Source organism: Giraffa tippelskirchi, chromosome 13, assembly GCF_054371585.1.
Source record: "Giraffa tippelskirchi isolate mGirTip1 chromosome 13, T2T-mGirTip1v1.2.pri, whole genome shotgun sequence".
NCBI classification, from domain to species: Eukaryota; Metazoa; Chordata; class Mammalia; order Artiodactyla; family Giraffidae; genus Giraffa; species Giraffa tippelskirchi.
Window position 1 is genome coordinate 40459422 of NC_137287.1, and position 21319 is coordinate 40480740.

At 60.3% G+C, this 21319-nt stretch overlaps 3 protein-coding genes across 57 annotated transcripts in view; 2 read left to right on the top strand and 1 right to left on the bottom strand.

Annotated features, from left to right (window-relative positions):
• IFT140 (intraflagellar transport 140) overlaps positions 1–1468 on the top strand; it is a 55095-nt gene extending 53627 nt beyond the window's left edge. For all 50 annotated transcript variants that reach the window (XM_081555623.1, XM_081555616.1, XM_081555641.1 and 47 more), the window contains one exon: positions 790–1468. In XM_081555623.1, coding sequence (XP_081411749.1) covers positions 790–996 — 207 coding nt within the window. In that variant the 3' untranslated portion in view covers positions 997–1468. The remainder of the gene's footprint in view (positions 1–789) is intronic.
• On the bottom strand, positions 1164–11854 carry TELO2 (telomere maintenance 2). 6 transcript variants are annotated; one of them, XR_014072836.1, is made up of 21 exons: positions 11669–11854; positions 10632–10967; positions 9879–10156; positions 8342–8410; positions 8045–8192; positions 7130–7232; positions 6941–7009; positions 6659–6800; positions 6442–6578; positions 5917–5996; positions 5616–5717; positions 5353–5441; positions 5174–5265; positions 4955–5071; positions 4774–4845; positions 3839–4003; positions 3401–3519; positions 2869–2968; positions 2654–2718; positions 2399–2514; positions 1164–1845 (listed from the first exon to the last, which is right to left on the bottom strand). XR_014072836.1 is itself a non-coding variant. In XM_081555661.1 (21 exons), exons 2-21 carry the CDS (start codon positions 10964–10966, stop codon positions 1739–1741), a joined length of 2478 nt encoding a protein of 825 aa, XP_081411787.1. In that variant the 5' UTR covers position 10967; positions 11669–11854; the 3' UTR covers positions 1164–1738. The 6 variants fall into 6 exon arrangements, 3 of the variants coding, with proteins under 3 accessions (XP_081411787.1, XP_081411786.1, XP_081411788.1); XR_014072837.1 differs by having other exon boundaries at positions 11614–11854; XM_081555661.1 differs by having other exon boundaries at positions 3401–3492.
• On the top strand, positions 11488–20989 carry PTX4 (pentraxin 4). The gene is made up of 7 exons (XM_081552274.1): positions 11488–11492; positions 11759–11911; positions 12000–12099; positions 12284–12375; positions 17648–17789; positions 18365–18998; positions 20349–20989. The coding sequence occupies exons 1-7, from the start codon at positions 11488–11490 to the stop codon at positions 20987–20989; spliced, it is 1767 nt and encodes a 588-aa protein (XP_081408400.1).
• Positions 20990–21319: the final 330 nt, after the last annotated feature.

Genomic DNA, 21319 nt, shown 5'->3' on the forward strand with positions numbered 1-21319 from the left:
TGACCATCATTTCCTCATAAAATCCGAGTTCCTGGAAACTGTTCACATCCTGAATTGATTCTTAGTGAACCCACACAAGCCACGTGAGGCCCCTGATGCTCACGTGCAACCCTCCCCGCGGGGGCGCAGGTGGAGCGGGTATAGGCATGTCCATCCTGCCTCAGACCCGCCCCCCCCCCGAGCTGCTGGGTGGCCCCCACGCCCCCCAGATTCCCACTTGGCAGAACCAGAAGAGGACAACACCAGCCCCCAGCCAAGGACCACACACACGAGACTCATAACCACAAGGCCGACTGACTGCGCTAAACTGGACACCTGGTCAAAATACACAAGACAAACCTTTTTTTAAAATTTATTTGGCTGCACCAGCATACAGGACCTTCATTGCATCACGTGGGATCTTTCACTGTGGCTCATGGACTCTCGCGTGGCTTATGGCTCAGTAGTTGCAGCGTGATGGCTCAGTAGTGCAAGACAAACCGTGTGTGTGTAAATTGTGCTGCGCACCACCCCGGTGAATGAAGCGTGTGAATCCTTTCCCAGAGTCACCCTGTGAGCATCCCAGGTGGCCCACCCTCCAGGGCCGTGGCTCCACATACAAGATCCTGCTGTCAGGCTGCCCACAGGACTCCTCCCAGGGAAGGTCACAGCACTGGCCCCAGAGCCCCAGCCACCACCACACTTGGGAAGGTCACGAGGTCACCGGAGCCCCGTCCTGCCCGGCCCACTCTGACCGCAGCTGGGCCCTTGTTCTGTGTGCTGACCATCTTGGCTGCTCTATGTCCCCAGGCCTACAAGTACCTGGAGGAGATGCGGAGGCGGCTGCCCTCCGCCAACATCTCCTACTACGTGAGCCAGCGCACCATGGACGACGTGCACCAGGGCCTGGGGCTCCCTCTGACCCACGCGGCACCCGAGCTCACGTGGCACAACAGCGCGGAGGAGCACCAGGAGGCGGCTGAGGAGGTGGCTGAGGAGGTGGAGAGTGGGCCCTGAGCTGCGCCCCTGTCCAGAGGGGAGCCCGATTTCCCCGTCGAGCTCAGTCCCCAAGTCCGCAGGCAGAGCTGCAGGAAGACATGCTGGCCTGTTTGGTGGGGGTGGGGGCGTGTCCTAAGCCACCCCTCCAAGTCTCTGGCCCCTGCCCAGGTTTGTTTTAGCCCTACTGCAGTCAAGAGAGTAGGTTTATTTTCCCCATGACGTTCCTCCTGAGTAGAGGGTGTGAAGCCTAAGAAACTGAGGTGTCTCCCGGCACCCACGTGGGTCATCTGGCAGCATGTCTGGCCGGTTCCTGCAGCACCGCCTGTCCTGACCTCAGGGTGACGGCAGCGGGCACTGGCTGCGGCCGGAGGCTCCCTCCAGGCCGCGCCCCTTCCCGCAGCTCCCACTACAAGGGGCTGCCTCACCCTCTTCCACCCTCAGCCCTGCGTCTATTTGCTGAAATTCTCCAAATAAAGCCTATTTTCTCAAAGGCCGGTGTCCCCTTCCTGCTCCCATGTTCACACCTCCCCGTCTCGGCACCAGGGTCCCTGCCGGGAGAGAACCATCTGCCCCTCTCTCCTGCTTCCTTCTGGTGTTCTCAACGCCCCGGTCTGCGGTTTGCAAGGAGGCCAGGCTGAGCCACGGCCCAGTCCCAGGCCCTGGTGGACGTCTGAGCCTAACCATGGGCACTCCAGCCTGCAACAGGCACCCTGCTCATCCAGCAACCTGCCTCCTGGGGTCAAGGGTCAGGGGTCGGGGCCTAAGGAGAGGAGAGCGGGAGGAGCCTGTTGCGGAGCTTCTCCAGCAGCAGCAGCGCCTTCACTGCCAGCAGCCGGCAGTCCTCGTCTGCATCCTGCTCCACCACATCTGCGAAGACAGAAAGGAACGCGCCACAGTGTCAGGGCACCAGGCTCAGCCTGTGCATCACCTGCTGGAAGCGTCCCGGACGCGGGGCACCTGGGTACCTGGGCTGGGAGCCCGGCCTGGGAGGCGCCTCAGCCACTGTGCAAGGACGGCTGGAAAACCACCAGAGACCCGACAGGCTGGGCTGCAGGGGCCAGTGACCTCATGGGGGCCAGTAGGCAGAGAAAGGCCATCATCAGAACCCCTGAGCTGCGAGCCCCGCAGGTACACATGGGCACAGCGTGCTGAAGGCCATGGCTCAAGTGCCCACAGGCAGAGGTCATGCTGTCCACGGGAATTTTTAGAAAGAACATATAACTTGGGGCAGGGAGGGCAGGACACCAGTAACCTCCCGGAGGACGAACCCATCCAGCCTGGATACAGGCACCGCCCCAGCATTCCCCACAGGACGCCCTGAAGTGACCAACGGCACCATGTCCCCGCCGCCCACGAGCTGACGGCCCCTGGCCCCCCAGCACCCTCGGCCTCACCACCTCGGCCCTGGCCCGGCGCCCACCTGCCAGCCAGGATCGGGCCTCCAGAAGCTCATCCAGCAGGTCCCCCAGCAGCCGCTCGGCCGGCACGCTGAGAAGGACGGAGGAGATGGCGGACAGCAGGCCCCGGCGCACGTAGCTGCCGAGAAGACAGAGGCCAAGCTGCGAGGAGGCGCCGTGAGGTGCTGCCCACCCCAGCCAGCCCTGCCTGCCGCTGTCCACGTCCCACAGGATCCAAGACCCCCCACCCGACAGCCCTCAGCCCTGCGGCCACTCACGCGTCCCCGTGGAAACGAAGAGCCCACACGAACTCCAGCAGGGCCTTGCCCATGGGCACAGCCACCTGCAACAGGCAGGCCAGTGGGCAGGGGCCCAGGTGTCAGCAGTCCCTGCCTCAGGGACTATGAGGCCCAACATGCCCACCCCGAGGCAAGGCCAGCAGGGACAAGATGCCAGGGCAGCCTCCCCACGGGGTGGGTCATCGGGTGCTCACCGTGGTGTTCACAGCCAGATACATCAGGGCCCCTAAGGTGTGGGCCAGTCTCCCGAGGACCAGCTGGTCATCTCCCAAAAGGTCAAAGGTCACCACAGGCCTACAACACAGAACCCAGCAAAGGTGCCAGTCAGGTATTCAGGGCCGGCTCCCTGACCTCCTGGGCCACAGAGGGACCCTAGGCCTGGATGGCCCTCCTCTCCTCCTCACCCACATCTGCCCAGAGCCATGATAGGGAGGCAGGGACAGACACCCCATCACTCTGTAGGGCCACCTGGTCAAGGCTGGCCTGGGACAGGAAGCCAGGATGAGGAGGCACGTGGAGGCGGCTGTGTTGAGACACCAAGGAGGCTCTGGCCCAGCCCCGCCATGAGCCCAGCATCGATGACAGACACCCTGACGCCCTCACGTCACTTACGCTACGAACAATCACAGCCAAGGTCCTGACGCCGCTGAGCCCACCTCAGCCCCTAGCCTGGGAGTGTTCAGGGCTCCTGTTCCCCAAACCACAGGCTCTAGAAAACGCCCTTACCTGTCGAAACGTTGAAGGAGGGGGAAGAAGAAGTAACCGGCCACCGTGTTGAATTCGTTGGGGCCAGCGGCTGGTGCCCACCCCACGAAGCCCTGCTAAACACACACGCTCTCAAGGCCCTGTGGACACATGGGGACCCTCGGGAGGGCTGGGCAACCCCCACCCCGGTGACGATGAGAACGTCTCCAGATATGGCCCCATGTTGCGAGGAGCTGGTTCAGCCCCAGACTCGAGGGACCCGCAGCCCAGCACGTGCCCGGTGGCTGACGCTGCTGCCAAGCCTCGAGGCTATTCTCACAGCCTTACAGCCCCTTCAGCCCGATGTCCTGCAGCCCGCGTCCACCACCAAAACCCTCCCCTCCCTTCCCAGGACACGAGTGGGCACCGTGCCCACAGGCAGAGGTCCCGCCCAGGAGGCCACGCCGGGGCCCAGCTGACCTTGCAGAACCGCCGGGTCTTGCGTCTGACGCGCTCCTCCACCACCGCCTGCCAGGCTGGGACCGCGGCCCCACTGGGCTGGGAGCCAGGCCCCGGGGAGCTCCGCTGGGCGGCCTTCCTGAGGCGCCCAGGCCGGGACAGCTCCTGGGCGGCCAGGGCCAGCACCTAGAGGAGAGGAGACCCGGGGCAGCTGCCGTCCTGCTGTGGGAGGACGAGTTTCCAAATTCAAGGTGGGGCGGGCCGCGGAGGGCCCAGCAGTCCCGTGGGGAGGTTCCAGGAACCCCACAGCAAGCCAGTTCTGGTCCCACAGGCACACTCCACTTTGTGGGGGGTAGGTGGGTGCTCCCTGCTGAGGACCCCGCGCCCAGATCACTTCCAAAGCCCACCCAGTCCCGCCACCCCCGTCTCATGGACAAAGGGAAGAGAGCTCCGACCCAGGGAAAGCACCACCGTCACTGCACCTCCAGAGCCTTCTTGTCCTTGCAGACGGAACTCTGTTCCGGGGACACTGACTCCCTGCCCCTCCCCACCCATCCATTTTCTGTGTAGTCGGATCATTTACTGTTTGTCCTTTGATGTCTGGCTTACTTCACTGAGCATCATGTCAGAATTTTCTTCCTGTTTAAGGCCAAGTCATGCTCCACTGTGTGAACATACCCTATTTTGCTTATCTTAAAACCGTGAATTAACGACGTGTGCATCACAACTCAGTGAAGCCGTTATTTAACACAAAGGACGCAGCCCTAAGGCTGGGCTCTGTCAGGAAGCACCAGACGGATGCTGGTCCCAGCCTCACGGGCCAGCGACAGGGGGCTGGGGAGGCCTCTGGTCCCTCCATGAAGATTCTAACAAACGCCTGCCCCGTCCCCCCGGGCTCTGCAACAGGCCTGCCAGTGCCGCTCTGACGGGAGAAGGGCAGAGGCCTCGGCACTTACGTCCAGAATGTCCATGCGCTGCCGGAGGCTGTAGTTGAGGGCGTAGAACTGCGCAGCCAGGTACTCCGCCACCTAGGCCGGGCGGGTGAGAGGCTGCTGAGGGCCACGACCTTGGAGGGGGGCCCCCCGTGCAGCCCCTGCCGGCGGCACGACCCAGGCTCCGCACAGCGCGGGGACTCACCTGCACTGGGTCCGTCACTGTGACGGCCACCAGGGCCCTCTGGCGCAGCCCCTCAAACCCTGCCACGGCTGTCTTCTCCTCCAGGTGTAGTAGCACCTTGGCCAGCTCCAGGCTCACCTGCCCACGGGGTCAAGGGTCAAGGTGCATGACCATAGGGACCCCGCCCCCACCAAGGCAGAGGCCTGGGCTCCCTGATGACACCGCCCACCCCGCGCTCACCTCCCGGGTGGTGGCCGGGCTCCTGAGGACCAGCCCTTCCAGCACCTGCAGGGCAGCCTCCCAGCGCTGCCAGTCCTCAGATGTGGTCAGAGCTGCAGAGAGGCCCCCATGGCCCAAGTGAGGCGGGCGGGTGGGCAGGCTGGGCAGGGGGCAGGGGACCCGGGACGCAGAGGACGCACCTTCCAGGCAGTCCCGCAAGTACGCGGGTGTCTTGCTGCTCCTCTGCTCCCCATCCCCCGACATGTCGTAGGGGACCAGCTCGTCATCGCTGAGGAATAGCACAGACACTCAGTCCCACCAGTCCTGGGCCCCCCAGAGCCTGCGGCCAGATCTCCCCATGGGAGGAGGACTTGAAGGACAAAGGGAGCCAGTGCCGCGGGGCCCACATCCTGAGACGGCCCCACCACAGCCCTCATGCCCTCCCTTGTGAGGCCGCCCCTACCTGTCCAGCTCGGAGTTGGAGCCCTCCTGCCCAGCCTGGGGGCCGCCACCATCCACCGTCTCTTGGTCAGGAAACTCCCCACCGACGGGAGCCACAGGTGGGCTTTGGAAACAGAAAAGGAACCCTCAGGGCTGCCCCACGAGACAAGACTCATCCCAGAACCTGTGCCTCCTGGGGAACGCTCGCTCCACCCCTGCCTGCCTCTCAGCTTCTGTCTCAGTCAGGACAGGTCAGGAGTAGCAGGTATGAAGGAGCCGCCCGCCAGGCCGACCATGCCCAGAGCTCCAAGGGGAACCCTCACCCCGCCTCCGAGGGGCTGTCAGCCACGGGCCGGGGCACAGCCAAGGCCAGCATCTCTCGGGTCAATTCGTCCTCTTCATACTGCAATGCAGACGAGCTGAGTCGGTGGGATGGGTGCAGCAGCGGCAGCACCGTGGGGACCCCTCTGAAGCCCCCATCACAGCTCGAGGTCTGCAGGCCGTCCAGGCAGCTGCCCTTCAAGAGCAACTGTCCAGGTTTCCCTCTGCAGAGGGTGGCACCGGGGACTGGAGGGTCTGCACGTCCCCGGGGATGGGGCAGATAGGGCCCCATCTCCAAGAACGTCCCAGGGGCTCCACGGACGGAGGGGCGTGAGAGCTCTGTCCAGAGAGTTCCATGGGGGCTCGTGCTCCCGCACCAGCTGGGGGGGCTGTGCCTCCACCCCTCCAGCCGCAGGGACACCAGGGCACAGAAGCTCCGCAGCCTGGACCCCAGCGGGCGGGCAGAATGACTGAGGCGGGAGTGCTGGCAGCTCTGGGAGGGCCCAGAGGGCAGAGTCCTCGCTCACCTGGAACTTCAGGGGAGGCCCCTCGGGGTGTAGCCGGGCACTGGCCACCTCGGCCACAATCATGCCCAGGCGGCGCACGGGCGGCAGGCTGCTGTCCAGGCGGCTCTTCACTCCCTCCATCAGGCTGGCCAGCAACTCTGGAAACATCGAGCCACACGGGCTGAGCCGGGGGCGGGTGGGGGTGCCAGGGTGGGGGATGGGATACCCCGTCACTCACCATCCCGGCCAGCCCAGAGCTCCGCCTCCCCCAGGTGCGCCAGGCAGATGAGCGCGGCCTTGCTGACGTAGCACTGCTGCTCCAGGGGCGCGTGGCGGATGGCGCTGCTGCTGCCCCACGTCTCCAAGAGCTCCTTCAGCGCCTGACAGGCGGGTCCAGCCTGTCAGACTCCCCACCCCTCCTCATAACGACCCATGTCCCCGCCAGCCCCCAGGAGGCTCCAGCACTCTCCACCTCCACCCCCAGCAGGAACACTCTCCCTGGGGGTCAGGGGTCCCTTACCTGCACGAGGAGCGGGCGCCGCTGGCTGTCCATGGCCAGGTACCCCAGCAGGCTCTGCAGCACGGGCGTCTGCGACACAGCCGGGATCCTATCACTGTGTGCGGACAGACACCACCTGCCCGGCCAGGGAGCCCGGGGGCGGGAGGGTCCAGGCAGCTGAGCATTGTTCCCACCCCGCTGGACCCTCACCGAGCAGTTGTACTGCAGGAACAGCATCTTCCGCGTCATCACAAACTGGGCCTTCTTGCTCTTTGTCACCAGGTTCCCCAGCAGCCGAGAGAGGACCTCCGGCCTTTGAGGCATGGCAGGGCGAGAGGAAGAAGCAGGACTCTGAATTCCCCGGATCCATGCTGACGACCGGGGGGCTTGGCAAGTGCCCCACCTCGAGTTGGTGCTGACCCTCCCTCCTCCCAGTAACTGTGGAGACCGGGGAGCCCAGTGCTGGACACAGAGGACGTCCCTGTCCTGCCCCGACGGGTCCAGGTGAAACACTCCATCCAGGCAGGGCAGCCAGCTTCCTCTGGGCAGGGCCAGGCACACGGGCCACTGGGCTCTGTAGACGCTGCAGCCAGGAGCAGCCACAGCAGGTAGGTCCACAACTGAGCGTGGCTGTGTGCTGATAAAACTTCATTTGTAAAAGCACAGGGTGAGCCACAAAGGCTGTCGTTTGCAGACCCTGATCTAGACTAAGAGACCCCTGCTTCCTTCAAGTGAGAGACCAGCACTCTCTCCCACGGCTTCCGTGAGAGGCCCCAGGCATGGCCACCAGGCGGGATGGAGCCGTGGTCCCAGCACCCTTCTGCAGGACTTCAGTTTTCTGAGCACAAGGACCTTCCAGTGCAGAGAAGACAGAGGTGTTGCAGCCTCTGTCTCCATCCAGCCAGGCGCAGACAGGGGGCCTGACTCAGCCACCAGGAGTGAGGAGGGATGGGCGTTTGCATGACTAAACTCCAAGAAAGGACCAGTCAGCAGATGGAGGGGCCCCCACCCAGGTGCCATGGCACTGACCTCACAGAGATGGGCAGGCCAGGCACCCTCTGGATCCCTGCCACCCGCCCTCCTGGGAGAGGAGCATCTGGAGCAGGAAGATGCCTCGCTTCTTACCCTGGGGCAGCCTCCACGAGCCCCTTCAGCACGGTCTCCATGGCCCGGTCAGGCACACACTCCACCAAGCGCCAGCAGACCCGCTGCCAGAGGCAGTTGGCCTGGGTGAGCACCGTCAGCCGGGGCACCAGCACACCCAGGATCTCCTCTGAGGGGAAGAAAAGGAGGCCCTGAGCCCGGGGGGCCATGGGGAGTCCAGTGGCTGCAGCCAAGCCCCACCCAGCAGGGCCAGGCCCAGGCGAGGGCATCGCCCCTCCCAGGACATGTCACAGCCTCTCCCATGGCAGGGACACTCACTCTGTCTCCCGTGGACGCAGGCTTTGCCCAGGACCTGAGACAGAAAGGAGACGGAGCAGTCCAAGCCACCTGGGATGGGAGGAGGAGGCGGTGAGACCACCTGTGTGCACCCGGCCTCACAGGGACAGACCTGGCTCCTGGCAGGTGGACACAGTGTTGTAAAACCACCAACTCATTCAGTCTAACTCCAACCCCACCAGCACTGTTTCCAACTCAAAGAGCCAATGAAAATAACATCAAAAAGCATCGTGTTCACTTGCTTCATCGTCACGGTGACCCCAGAGAGCAGGGACCATGTGGGGCGGTGGGAGAGGCCACAGCTGCCCCAGAAAAGCTGCTTGGTGGGACCAGGCAGGAGACAGACAGCCCCGCGTGCGATGGGAACACAGCATCTGCGATCTACAGATGGGCGTCTGGGATCCGGGCGAGAGGGAATTCAACCCGGCCACACACGGTGGGGAAGGAGACGTGTTCCAGATGCATCAGCCCCAAGGGCCCAACTCTCAGGTCTACTTCTCTCAACGACCTGAGGACCAAGGGCTGCTGCTCTGAACACCAGGTCAGAGCTGGACCTTGTGGACACAACTCTGGGATCGCAGCTCACGCCAGACGGAAAGTCAGACAGCAGTACAGGGGCCACTCTAAGTACTTCTGAGGTAGAGCTGGTGGCTGCAATACTAAACAGGGTGAGACTGTGACCGGGAAGTGGCCCAGAGAAGTGGCACCTGAGGCCAAAGCTGGTGCAGAGCTGTAATGGGGCGGGGTGGAACTGTGAAGGGGCGGGGCAGAGCTGTGATGGGTGGGGGCGAGCTGGGAAGGGGCGGGGTGAGCTGCTGGGAGGTCCTGAACCTGGCTTAGGGTAACAGTATCACTCAGCTGCTCAGTTCAGCTGCTCAGTTCAGCTGAGCAGGGCCCTGGGAGGTTGTGGTGAGGATCCAGGAGAGGTGAGGGTCTCGGGCCGGGGCCGCAGGGAAGGAGGGCCTCACTGTGGGGAGAGCCAATGCCCACCCCGACCTGGGCTGCATGACCCCAGCTTCTACCAGCTCCCACCAGCTCCCAGACCACAGGACCACACAGGTGGGGAAGCCAGGCTCCTGCTGCTCCAGAGAGGGTGGGCGGGATGCCGCTCCCACTGCCCTGGGCACAGGAAGCTCCATCAGAGTTGGCCCCCAGTACTGCCCCCACCTGCCAGAGAACTGAGGTCCTCCACCCACAACGACAGGGACACGGGCACCTCAGATGGACCCTCTTCACATCACAGCTCTTTAGTTTCCAGACCTCAGACATTCCCTTATTCTGAGTTGGGGGGCCAGACACACAAGCAAGGACTTCAGGGCCAGTTCCATCTCCAAGGCAAGCCAGGCCGGGCCGAAACTTCACAGGTGGGTTGCTGCAGCCCCAGATGGCCCCAGATGGACCATAATGTCTGACCTGCCCGTGGCACTGCCCAGAGGTGGCAGAGTCCCTGAAGGCCGGAGAGGGCGGGTGGGAGGGAGCAGACCCCGGGCCAGGAGGCTGTCAGAAGAGGTGCCCTCACCTCGGAGAGAGTCCACCACCGCCTGCAGCACCCGCAGGACCTCCTCGCCCAGCAGAGGGAAGTAGTTCTGAGGGAAGAAGGCGGCCAGCGTCTCCCGCTGCAGACGGTTGCCGAGGCGATCGGGCAGGCCGACCACCCTGGTGAGAAGGGTCTCCTGGAGCAGGCGGGAGGCCAGCCCCACATGCTGCCCACACTGCCCCTCCATCACAGCGGCCATCCTGCCCGCACTCAGGAACCTGGCCAGCAGCCGCGCCATCTTCATCAGACGGAAGCTGGGGCTGAACCGAGAGCAGGTGTGAGCAGTCTCGCTTCCTGAGCACCCTCCACACCTTGGGATCCCTGGACACGCTCCCTCCCGTCCAGCTGCAGGGCGCTTGATGCCGAGGGAGGGGGTTTGCTGGGGCACCTCACGCCGAGCTGGGAGCCACAGAGTGAAGGAAAGGGCTCCCCACCCCCGAGGATGGCCACGCCCCACTCCCTGCTTAGACCACTTAAGCCCAGAGCTGTCCCACGGGCCTGCCCAGCCACCCAGGTGCAACCACTCCTGCGGTCCCCTCACCCACATGGCAGGACAGAGGGCCTGTCCATTGCAGAGATTAATGCAACCCTGTTTTAGTTCAGCATTCTGACATGCGCTGCTTTTACTTTCTCACTTCTCAGGATGCTGAATTCTCACATAATTTGGAGAATCCACTGGCTTGAAATCCTCCAGATGTTACAAGCAACTCCATAATCAGACCCAGCCCCACTCACCTGGCAGCACCCTCGATGGACTCCATCAGCACCAGGAAGGCTTGGTCAGCTGGGCCCTCCAGGAAGAAGCTGGCCCACAGCTCCTCCAGCTGGCCATCAGGCAGCAGGTCCAGCCAGTCGGGGCTCAGCTTGCTGACCAGACATCTGAGAATGGTGGAAAAGTGGGTCCTGCTAAACTCCTCCTGCTCCTCAGCGGGGGCTTGGGTCTCTGTTTCACCAAGGTACCGCCTCAGGGACTGCAGCGTGGAGACGATATGGCCCCCATCCTCAGATGAAGAAAGGATGTGAACAGCTTCCTGGACTGCCAGGCGGACAGCAGAGGCCACAGGATCCATCCTGGGGTTCACAGGAAAGGTGCATGAGAAGGCCCAAGGGCCGTCATCGTCCACGTGGGACTCAGTCCCGGATAAGGAAATGTTTGTCACACACTCTCAGGAAGCCCACCCTCAAGGCCCCCAGGACCCGGTTCCTCTTCACCCCTGCTGGCACCCAGCAGTATCCTCCCCTCCCTTCAGCAGCTGTGGCTTTCTCCACCAAGAGCCATTTCTTGGTCTGAGGTTCTGCAGTATGGTACCCAATCCCTGGGAACCCGTGTCTGGGGACTCCTTTATGTCACAACTGGGAATTGCTACTTTTTTGCCCCTAGTGCTTGGTGGAAGCCAGGGACGCTGGTAAACATCCCACATGTGTGGCGCAGGACAGCCCCACAACAGGGAAGAATCCACACCCAGATGTCAACGGTGCTGAGGCTGGGAGGCCCCTCTGGGTTCACCCTGCCAAGCCCCCTCCCGGCCCAGAAGCCATCAGTAGCACTACTGATGACAGTAGGGTCGGGCGCCCCTGCAGCACGAGCGCCATGAAGTCGGCACCTGTCTGACACCAGTGCACCCAGCCACTAGATCGGGACCCAAGGATTGTCCCCTCCGAGCCTGGGCCTCCCCGCTCGGCCCGGCCCAAGCGGGCTCCACCTCGCGGTGCAGACCTGCCAGCGACCGGCCGGCCCGGCGCCCGCGCCCCGACGCGCGCCCTGAGCCCACCTAGTGGCGCGGCGGGCAGGGGCCACGTGGGGCCGGCGGGGTCCTCGGGGAACCAGACGGAGCGTCGGCACGCGCGGGGGTCTCGGGCAGAAGGGGCGTCAAGAAGGACCAGGATCGCCGGGAGCGGCGCACCCTCGGGCCCGCCGAGTTGCCGTGGTGCGCCGCGGCCCCGCTCGCTCCGCCAGTGCCGACCGGTCGCCGATTCGCCACGGACCCCGAGGCCCGCTCAGCGCTCAGTTCGAGGCCCAGCTCACGCGGCCGCACAGCAAGGACTCTAGGGGCCTAAACAGATGGCGCTGAATATCTGAGCTCGGGGCGCGGGTTCCCGCAGGTTGCCCGTGACGAATCTGCTGCCAACCCGCGAGCCGGAAGAGGCGTGGGACGGGCGACCGCACCTGCGCCTGCGCGGGCGCGGGGCGGGGCGTGCCCGAGTGGGCGGGGCTTCTGGGGCGGGGCGGTTTTCTCCGCGGCGAGCCGCACGTGGCTCGGAACCTAGGTGCTTCGCGCCTGCTCTTCGCTCTGCCACCGCGTGCATCTTCCCGGGGTGACCTCCTCCCTCCCTCCGCCTGAGAACCCCGTTTCTCTCCTGAGCCCACACGTGCACGTCCCCACAAGCTCCTACTGAGCCCCGACCGCGTGTGCGGCCTCGCCGCCCGCCCTGAGGCAGGGCCCGGACTAGGAAACAGTCGCAACGAGGGTGACTTCGGGTACCCATGGGTATCCTGGGGCAGTGGCTGCAACATTCAGCACGGTAGCCACCAGCCACCGGGCCAGTTCCTTGGTCGCACTGTCCACGTGCCAAGAGCTAGATAGCCACCTGCCACAACGCACAGCACGGTTCCGTCTTGGCAGAACGTCCTATGGTGACCTTGGGGAGCGGCAAGAGAAGTCCTCGCAAGATCTTCAGCCCAGGGGATGTTGAGGGGAAACCTGGGAAACATTTATAAATTCAACACACATTAACTAAATGCCTACTGCGCCAGCAGGCACTCTTGCAGGGCAGAGACTGAAACAAAGTTTGTGTTCACACGGCAAGGAGACAATAAAGTACACGTAGGATAGTTGTTGTTGTTGTTCAGCCGCTAAGTCATGTCTGACTCTTTGTGACCCCATGGACTGCAGCGCACCAGGCTCCCCTGTCCTTCACCAACTCCCAGAGCTTGCTCAAACTCATGTCCATTGAGTCGGTGATGCCATCCAACCATCTCATCCTCTGTCGATCCCGTTTCCTCCTGCCTTCAATCTTTCCCAGCATCAGGGGCTTTTCCAATGAGTCAGTTCTTTACATCAGGTGGCCAAAGTATAGCAGTTTCAGCTTCAGCATCAGTTCTTCCAATGAATATTGACTGGTTGGATCTCCTTGCAGTCCATGGGACTCTCAAGAGTCTTCTCCAACACCACAGTTCAAAAGCATCAATTCTTCAGCACTCAGCTTTCTTTATAGTCCAACTCTCACATCCATACCTGACTACTAGAAAAACCATAGCTTTGACTAGACCAACCTTTGTCGGCAAAGTAATGCTTCTGCTTTTTAATATGCTGTCTAGGTTGGTCATGGCTTTTCTTCTAAGGAGCAAGTGTCTTTTAATTTCATGGCTGTAGTCACCATCTGCAGTGATTTTGGAGCCCAAGAAAATAAAGTCTCTCGCTTTTTCCATTGTTTTCCCGTCTATTTGCCATGAAGTGATGCGACCGGATGACATGATCTTAGTTTTCTGAATGTTGAGTTTTTGTTTTTGTTTTTTTGTGAGTCTAGATCAAATATTTTAAAATTTTATTTATTTTTTAATTGAAGGATAATTGCTTCACAGAATTTTGTTTTTCTGTCAAGACTCATTATGAATCAGCCATAGGTGTACATATATCCCCTCCCTTTTGAACCTCCCTTCCATCTCCCTCCCCATCCCACCCCTCTAGGTTGATACAGAACTCCTGTTTGAGTTTCCTGAGCCATACAGCAAATTCCCATGTGCTATATATTTTACATATGGTAATGTAAGTTTCCATGTTACTCTTTCCATACATGAATGTTGAGTTTTAAGCCAACTTTCTCCCTTTCCTCTTAGACTTTCATCAAGAGAGGTCCAGCCAGGGTGCAGTTAGGAGAGTGTACGGTAGGGGGCAACCGCGGATGCAGAAAGCCCAGAGAGGCAGCCGGTGGGAGAACAGCCAAGGGTCAGGTGATGAGAAGGGGCTCACCTGGAGGAGACCAGATGGGTTGGATGTGGGTGCAAAGGAGGGAGGAGGAGAGGATGTTGCCTTGCTGGGACTCTCTGCCACTTCCTCACAGGTGGCTTCTGGACTACAGCCCTCACTCCTGGCTCCTACAGCTGCTTCCTTCTCCCTCTATCCTCATGTTTTTCTGAATCCTGTTACTCAGTAACGTCTCAAGAGACTGGGCACAGAGGATAAATTTCTTAACCCTGTACATGGCTGAAAAATGACTATTCCAGGTGGATTCACATTTGAGCTATTAATAGATACACAATTTATCAGAGCTAACTGGCCACTCCAACTGCTCTGTTTTGTTCAAGATTTATTTATTTATTTACATTCTGTGATGCTGCACTCAGGCTTTTTCTAGTTGCCCCGAGCAGGGGCTACTCTTGGCTGCATTGTGCAGGCTTCTCACTGCGGTGGCTTCTCTTGTTGTGGAGCACAGGCTCTGGGCGGGCAGGTTTCAGTAGTTGCACCTCTTGGGCTCTAGAGTCCTGGCTCAGTAGTTGCTCAGGGCGCGTGGGATCTTCCTGGACCAGGGGTCGAATGGTGTCCCTTGAGTTGCAAGATGGATTCTTAACCACTGGACCACCAGGGAAGCCCTGCTCAGTTTTAAATGAAACTCATTTCATTCAGAGTCGTCAAGTTTTGTCCCCCGTCTTTGGCAGCCAGCCTTGCTGCTGAGGTGGCCAATGGCCCTCTGGGGAGCCTCAATCCACAGGTGACCAGGTTTGTTCTCTGGACACTTTTATAATCTTCTTCTCATCTGTGGTGTCTGACATTTCAAGATGAGCCTTGTAGTTGTCCCTTGGCCCAGGGCTATCTGCCATGAGGTCTTCAAACGATGGATGCCCTTGTCTGCAGCACCTTCACAGATTATCTTCCTAGTAATTCCTTCCCCTCTTTCCTGTAGTCTCACGCTCCATAGTGTCTTTTCACTGGACTGAGATCAATCCAGTGTTTTGGCTCTTCTTTTCCATCTCTTTGCCTTTTTGCCTACTTTCTGACCAACTACTTTAACTTTGCATTTTAGTTTTTCTATTCTACTTTTTTATTTGCATTTTACTTAATTACTTCTTTGTATTTTGGAAAATTGTGCTTTTCATTTCCAGGTGCAGCTTCTTCCTTTCTGATTATTCCTTTTTCCACAGCATCCATTTCTTGCCTTGTGGACACAAAGCTTTTCTTGTCTTTCTGAAGGTGTTCTTTAGATTGCTTTTGAGCCTTTCCTTGGCCCTCTGCATTGTCTCCTGATTCCCCTTCTGTTTGGGCAGATTTCTGTCTACCCTGTGGATGGAAGTTGGTTTGGCGGGGTACAGGAAGCTCTTGCCCATGATGTTAGTAAGAGCAGGTTTTCTGCCTGGACTGAAGAAGCTCCCTCCTTCTTCCTGCCTGGGGGCAGGTGCCTGGAGGAGGTGTCTGGGGGCAGGTGTCTGGGGAAGGTCCCTGTCTGCTGCTCTCCAGAAGCTGGCAGAACCCTCAGACTCCCACAGTCCAATAGGTAAATGTTTACTTCGATAACATGTTAGTTTTACTCTTAAAATGAGTGAATTTTATGATATGTATTTTTTCCACCAATTTTTTTTTAAAAGAACAGATGATGAAAGAGTCAAAGGAAAACCCCTGTCTCTACCTGGGGGCCCGCAAACCCAGAGTCTTTCTCCAAGGTGACACTGTCCAATCAAACAATGACATGAGCTCCGTATTTAATTTTAAATAGTTTAGTAGTCTTACTAAAAAGTAGAAATGGTTGAAATTAATTTTTAAAACATTATTTTATTTAACTCAGTCCATCCAAAATATTATTACCATTTCAACATATAATCATACATAAAATCTGATGATTGAAGAAGTATTTCTCATTCCTTTTTTATACTAAATCCTGGGATCCAGTGTGCATTTTATACCTGCAGTGGATCTCCACCCAGACTAGCCTCATGGGATGTGCTCAACACTCCCACGCAGCTGGGGCTCTGGGATTGGACATCGCAGCTTCAGAGACCAGCTGTGCCTGTCCTGAGGCTGGGCTGGTGGGCAGGAGCAGCCATCCAGCGCAGCAGGTCAGGGAGGAGGCAGGGGGCCGGCAACTCTGTATTCAGACTGACATGAGTCTCTTCTCTCCAGCCCCAGCCCCCACCATCCCTGGACAGCCCCCAACCCCTCAAATCTCCCTATAATGGACTGAATGGCGGCCACCAAGAAACACATCCAAGTTCTAACCCCCGTGTTTATAAAAGTGAACTTATTCAGAAGAAGGGTCTTTGTGAATGTAACCAAGTTTCAGATCTTGAGATAAGATCACCCTGGATTATCCGGGTGGGCCCTAGGTCCAATGACTTGTGTCCTTGTTGGACAGAAGAGAGACACACAGGGGAGAAGTCTTTATGAAGACGGAGCCGGGGCTGGGGCGAGGCTGCCCCAGGAGCGGCAGGGGGATCCTCCCTGACAGCCTTTGGATCCAGGGTGGTCCTTCTGACCCCTCCACCTCGGACTTCCGGCCACCAGAGCGGGGGGGAGAATGAACTCCTGTGCCCGCCCCCTGGAGTGGTCATGGGGTACAGCAGCCCCAGGACGCCAACCCGCTCCCTGCCCATTAGGGTCCCCTCTGCCCCTTTCTCTGCTCCCCAGGGCAGCTGCTGCATCTCTTCTCCTTGCCCTGTGGCTCCTCCAGGCTTTGTCCCTTGGCCGCCATCAGAGTGACACTAGGGAGAGAGAGGAGACCAGTTTCTGTGCCTGGCGCCTCGTTCACCTGGAAGTCTTGGCCTTGACCGTGGTTTTCTCCTGCTCCCCTCACTGGGTCAACACTGGCCACGGACCTGGCCCTGGAATAAGGTCTCTGCCTCCCATTCACTTAGGCAGGCGGCCAGTGTTCATCTCCTGGGGCTGCTGTAACCAATGACCACAAACAGGGGAGCTTAAAACAACAGCCACGCTTTCCCTGGCAGCCCTGGAGGCCGGAAGTCGGAGATCAGGGTGTTGGCAGGACCACGTTCCCCCCGAAGGCTCCTGGGAGGATCCTCACCCCCCACCCCCAGCTCCTTGTGTTCCTGGGGCAGCTGCATCCCAACCTCAGCCTCCGTGTCACACGGCCCTCTCCCCTGAGTGTCTCCTCTCTGTCTCAGGACACTTATCCTTGGACTTGGGACTCATACGGATGATCCAAGATGACCTCATCTCAAGAAACTTAATTTCATTAGCAAAGACCCTTTTCCCAAATAAGCTCCCATTCGCAGGCACCAGGGTTAGCCTGGGACCTACCACTCAGCCCACTTCACAGCCTGGGGCCCGAGATGAATTAACGCAGCTCCCAATTCCATTTCCATTGCCTCCTCCAAGGGCAAGGAAGAGGCCTCATGGATCCGGATCCACTGTGCATGGCCAGCATGCTGGGCCCGCGCAGACGGCTCTAAGGAGCCCCTGCCCCTACCAGGGTCTCTGGGCTGCCTCCGCTTCTCTGGTGGGAACACGAGTCTGTGTGCTCCTGCTAAAGCAATCACCCCGCCTGCCTCCAAGCCAGTTGGACCACACCTTGTACCCAGTAGACCTATTTTCCAAAGACACTGCATCTGTTTTCAGCCTGTGGCCTTGGGAACCTCAAGTGTCCAGAGCGAATGCCTCTCATCAAGGTGGTGGGAGGCACCTGACTGCCTGCCAGAGGGGAAGAAGGGAAGCCACCCCAGGGAGGGGCAGGCGAGGCTAGTGGAGGCTGAGCTCCAAGCAGACCATCCTCCTGCATTCAGGGTGCCTCTCACTCCTTCTCAGCATGGGCAGCCCAACGGGAAGAACCCTGCCTTTTTTCCTCATCCTTGTGCACATATATCTACATGGAGCTTTGTCGCAAGCAACCAGTCCTGCGGGGCAACGAAAACCATTTTTCGAGAGGCTCCATAGACTAGAAGAGCAGGTATGTGTACCCACCGTCTAGGGTGGTAGAGTTTTTTAATCGACAGCAGGTGAAGCAGAGATGTTACAGGAACAGTGGTAAATTTCAGTGTTCTGTGAGCTCAGAGTGGAGTTTGCAGTTTTCATGGGCTGACTTTTCACCTATGGTTGAAACAGCAAAACAAGTTTGGTGGGCTCCTTCTGAAGACAAGCCAGCAGCATGTGAGGGTGAGTGGGCTTGGGATGACCCTGAGGAGGGTACCCACAGGTGTGCTGGGGTCTGCTGGGCCTCAGGGCACCGGGTCTCAGGTCCCGCATGGAGCAGACACTCCTGTGTGGGGCCACAGCCGGCTCCTAGGAGCCCAAGCCCTCCGCAATTTTATCCCCACACAAGCAGCCCACCCTCACCAGGGGAGTGAAGAATGTGGCTGCAGGAAGGGGTGGGAGCCGCCTGGGGGCCCTCGCCCCCTGCAGCGCAGGCCTGGGGTCATCCAGCAGATGCAAGCTTGGCACAGTGGCGCGGGTGGCGGAGGTCGGTCACCTCATTGAGCTGCCCTGAAGACCAAGCCCCCGGGACTGCCTGTGTTCTCTCTGCAGTTTTGGAAGTTCCAAGAGGTGACCCTGACGCACCTGCAGGCCATCGCCTGCCACTGCAACCTGTCCTTCGACATCGAGGCCCGGTTCCGGAGCCTGGCCCGTGAGAGCTGGGCCGTGGCCCTGGCGCTCAACCAGTCGCAGGCAGCCGTGCAGGGCAAGCTGGGCCATCTCTGGACCTGGGTGCGGAGGACGCAGTGCCGAGGCTGGAAGGCGGACTGCAGGCTGCTGGCCTTGAGTGCCGCCATAAGCGAGGGCAGCACACAGCGCGCCCGGGAGTGGACGGAGCAGCAGACGCAGAGGGCCGCTGTCTCCGGCCTGGCCGGGGATATGCGGGCCCTGCAGGAGGCACTGCTCTGCCTGACATCCTTAGTCCAGAGCCAGGGCGCCAGGCTGGCCGCTCTCGAGGGCCAGCTGTGGGTGGCCGGCCCCAGCCCCGCCACCCCAAAGGTGACCTCGGCCCCATCTAGGCTGTCGAACTGGAGCGCCCCACAGCTACAGGGGGGCAGGCAGGCATCCAGAGCTCCACCTGAGCACCGGGACCTACCTCCAGACTTCGCTCACCGTCTCCAGGGAGTGCAAGAGCCCCTGGGCCTAGGCAACCAGCAGGCATGGTCCCCAGAGAGCCCAGGAGAGGGTAAGCACCATGCCCGCTCGCCCCCATCGGCCTCCACCTCTCCCTCGGGGGCCTGCTTAGGCCTCAATCCCCTCACATCCCACACACCCCACCTTCTAAGAAAGGAACCACCCAGGAGATGGCCTGCCTGCAGGTCAGGCCGCTTGGCCCACCCATGAGTGGGGTGCTGCCCGTGGGCAGTACATGCCCACTCAGAGTAGGTGATCACAAGGATCAAGGCTGGCATCTTCAGCTGTCACCAGCAGGATTCCTCCTGCGGGGCCAGGGCCCTGGTCTGTTGCCCGCGGGGTCTGTGCCCACTCATGGAGGGCCCCGGCCTCTGCTGTTTCTCATCGCCAGCTTAGGGTTCTCCACCAGTGGCACCTGGGGTCGGGTCTTCTCCAGCTGTAGGGGCCTCCAGGGCACTGAGAGGTGTTCAGCACCTCTCTGGCCTCCACCTGCCTCCAACTCTCAGCTGTGGCCAGGCTGCTCCCGGTCTGGCCTTGCAGCCTTCAGGGCGCATTAGTCTGGAGCAGGTCTCCCTCCATCTGCGTGGCTCTGGGGTCCTCACCGGTAAGACCGAGCTGACTGGCTGACCTGCAGGGAATCAACAGGGCTCGTGGGAAACCGGGGCTGTAAGTTTGGGGACCCCCAAAGTCCTGACAACCAAAACTGTCTGCAGGCGTTGTTGGATGTTCCCCAGGGTCACAGGCGTGTCCAGTTGAGAACTGCTGCCCTGGATCATGACAGGAGCCCCCATTTCTACCCTGGAGCCAGAAATGCAGGCTCCCCACCCCTGCCCCACCCACTCTCCTTCGGGCAGATTTCAGAGGAAGTCTGGTCAGCAGGATGATGCCACCAAAGATGCCCATGTCCTGGCCCCAGCCCCTGTGGCTGTGTCACCTCACGTGGCAAGGACTTTCTAATGTGAAAGTCCATCCATCTCCCTGAGATGGGAGCTGGACCTCATCCCAGGGTCCTCATAAGAGGGAGGCAGGGGGCTCAGTGTCAGAGTCAGAGATATGAGGGCAGGAGCAGAAGTCGGAGGGCAGCAAAGGGGTTCTCCCTGGAGCCTCCAGAGGAACCAGCCCCACTCACTCCATGATCTTCAGCTGAGAGACCTTCAGGGACTTCTGACATCCAGACTGTGAGATGCTAAATTTGGGTTTTGTTTTGAGCTGCTGCGTTTGTGGAGGTTTGTCCCAGCAGCCACATGACACTCATCCGGGGCTCCCTGCTGTGAGGAGCGCGGCTGGCCAGGTGCCCTGGGTGTCAGTCCTCCCATCTGGGAAATGGCACCGGGCACATGAGGACAAGAGAGCCGCCGCCCCCCGCGACGCGGGCTGACTCTCCTCCCTTGTCTATTTCTAGTTTGCAACGTGGGCCCTGCGCTCATCTTCCCAAATGCCTCCACCACGGATGTGGGCTTCCTCCGCCCTGGTTTCCTCACGGGTCTGCGGGCCCTGTCCATCTGCAGCTGGGTCCGCACGGCCGCGGACGACCTGGGCACCCTCCTGTCCTATGCCACCGAGGAAAACGACAACAAGCTGGTTCTGCATGGCCGCGACTCCCTGGCCCCCGGCTCCATCCACTTTGTGATCGGAGACCCAGCCTTCGGGGAGCTGCCCCTCCAGCCACTGCTAGACGGCCAGTGGCACCACATGTGTGTCATCTGGACATCCATCCTGGGCAGGTACTGGCTCCACGTGGACCGAAGGCTCGTGGCCACTGGCTCCCACTTCAGGGAGGGGTACGAGATCCCCTCAGGAGGATCCCTTGTGCTAGGCCAGGAGCAAGACCACGTAGGGGGTGGGTTTGACAGCTCGGAGGCCTTCGTGGGGAGCATGGCAGGCCTGGCCATATGGGACTGCGTGCTGGTCCCTGGGGAGGTTTCGAACCTGGCCATGGGGAAGGCGCTCCCGACGAGTGCCATCCTGACGCTGGCCAATGCCACGTTGGTGGGCAGATTCGTGCAGAGGGTGAACTGCACCTGCCTACAGCTGTGTCCCTGAGGGCTCACTGCACACACAGCCATGATGCTCACACGGTGGCTGGTGGGAGAGGCACCCCCAAACCCAGCACACTCCATAGAGGGCCCCCACTCAGACTGAGGGGCAGGCTGCTGCCCCCGACCTGGACCAGGCACACCTGCCCTCTAACACAGGATGCGGGCATTCTATGGCGGGGGTGGGGGGCCGGCACAGGCAGAGCCGGGCCTCAGGGCCCCCAGGACTGCATTCTCCCCCTCACTGCAGTGTTCTTACAAACACCCCCGCTTTGTAGTATGACGTCATTTCAGCACCGCTGACCTGCCACGTGGCAGTGCCGGGCTCTAGCTCCAT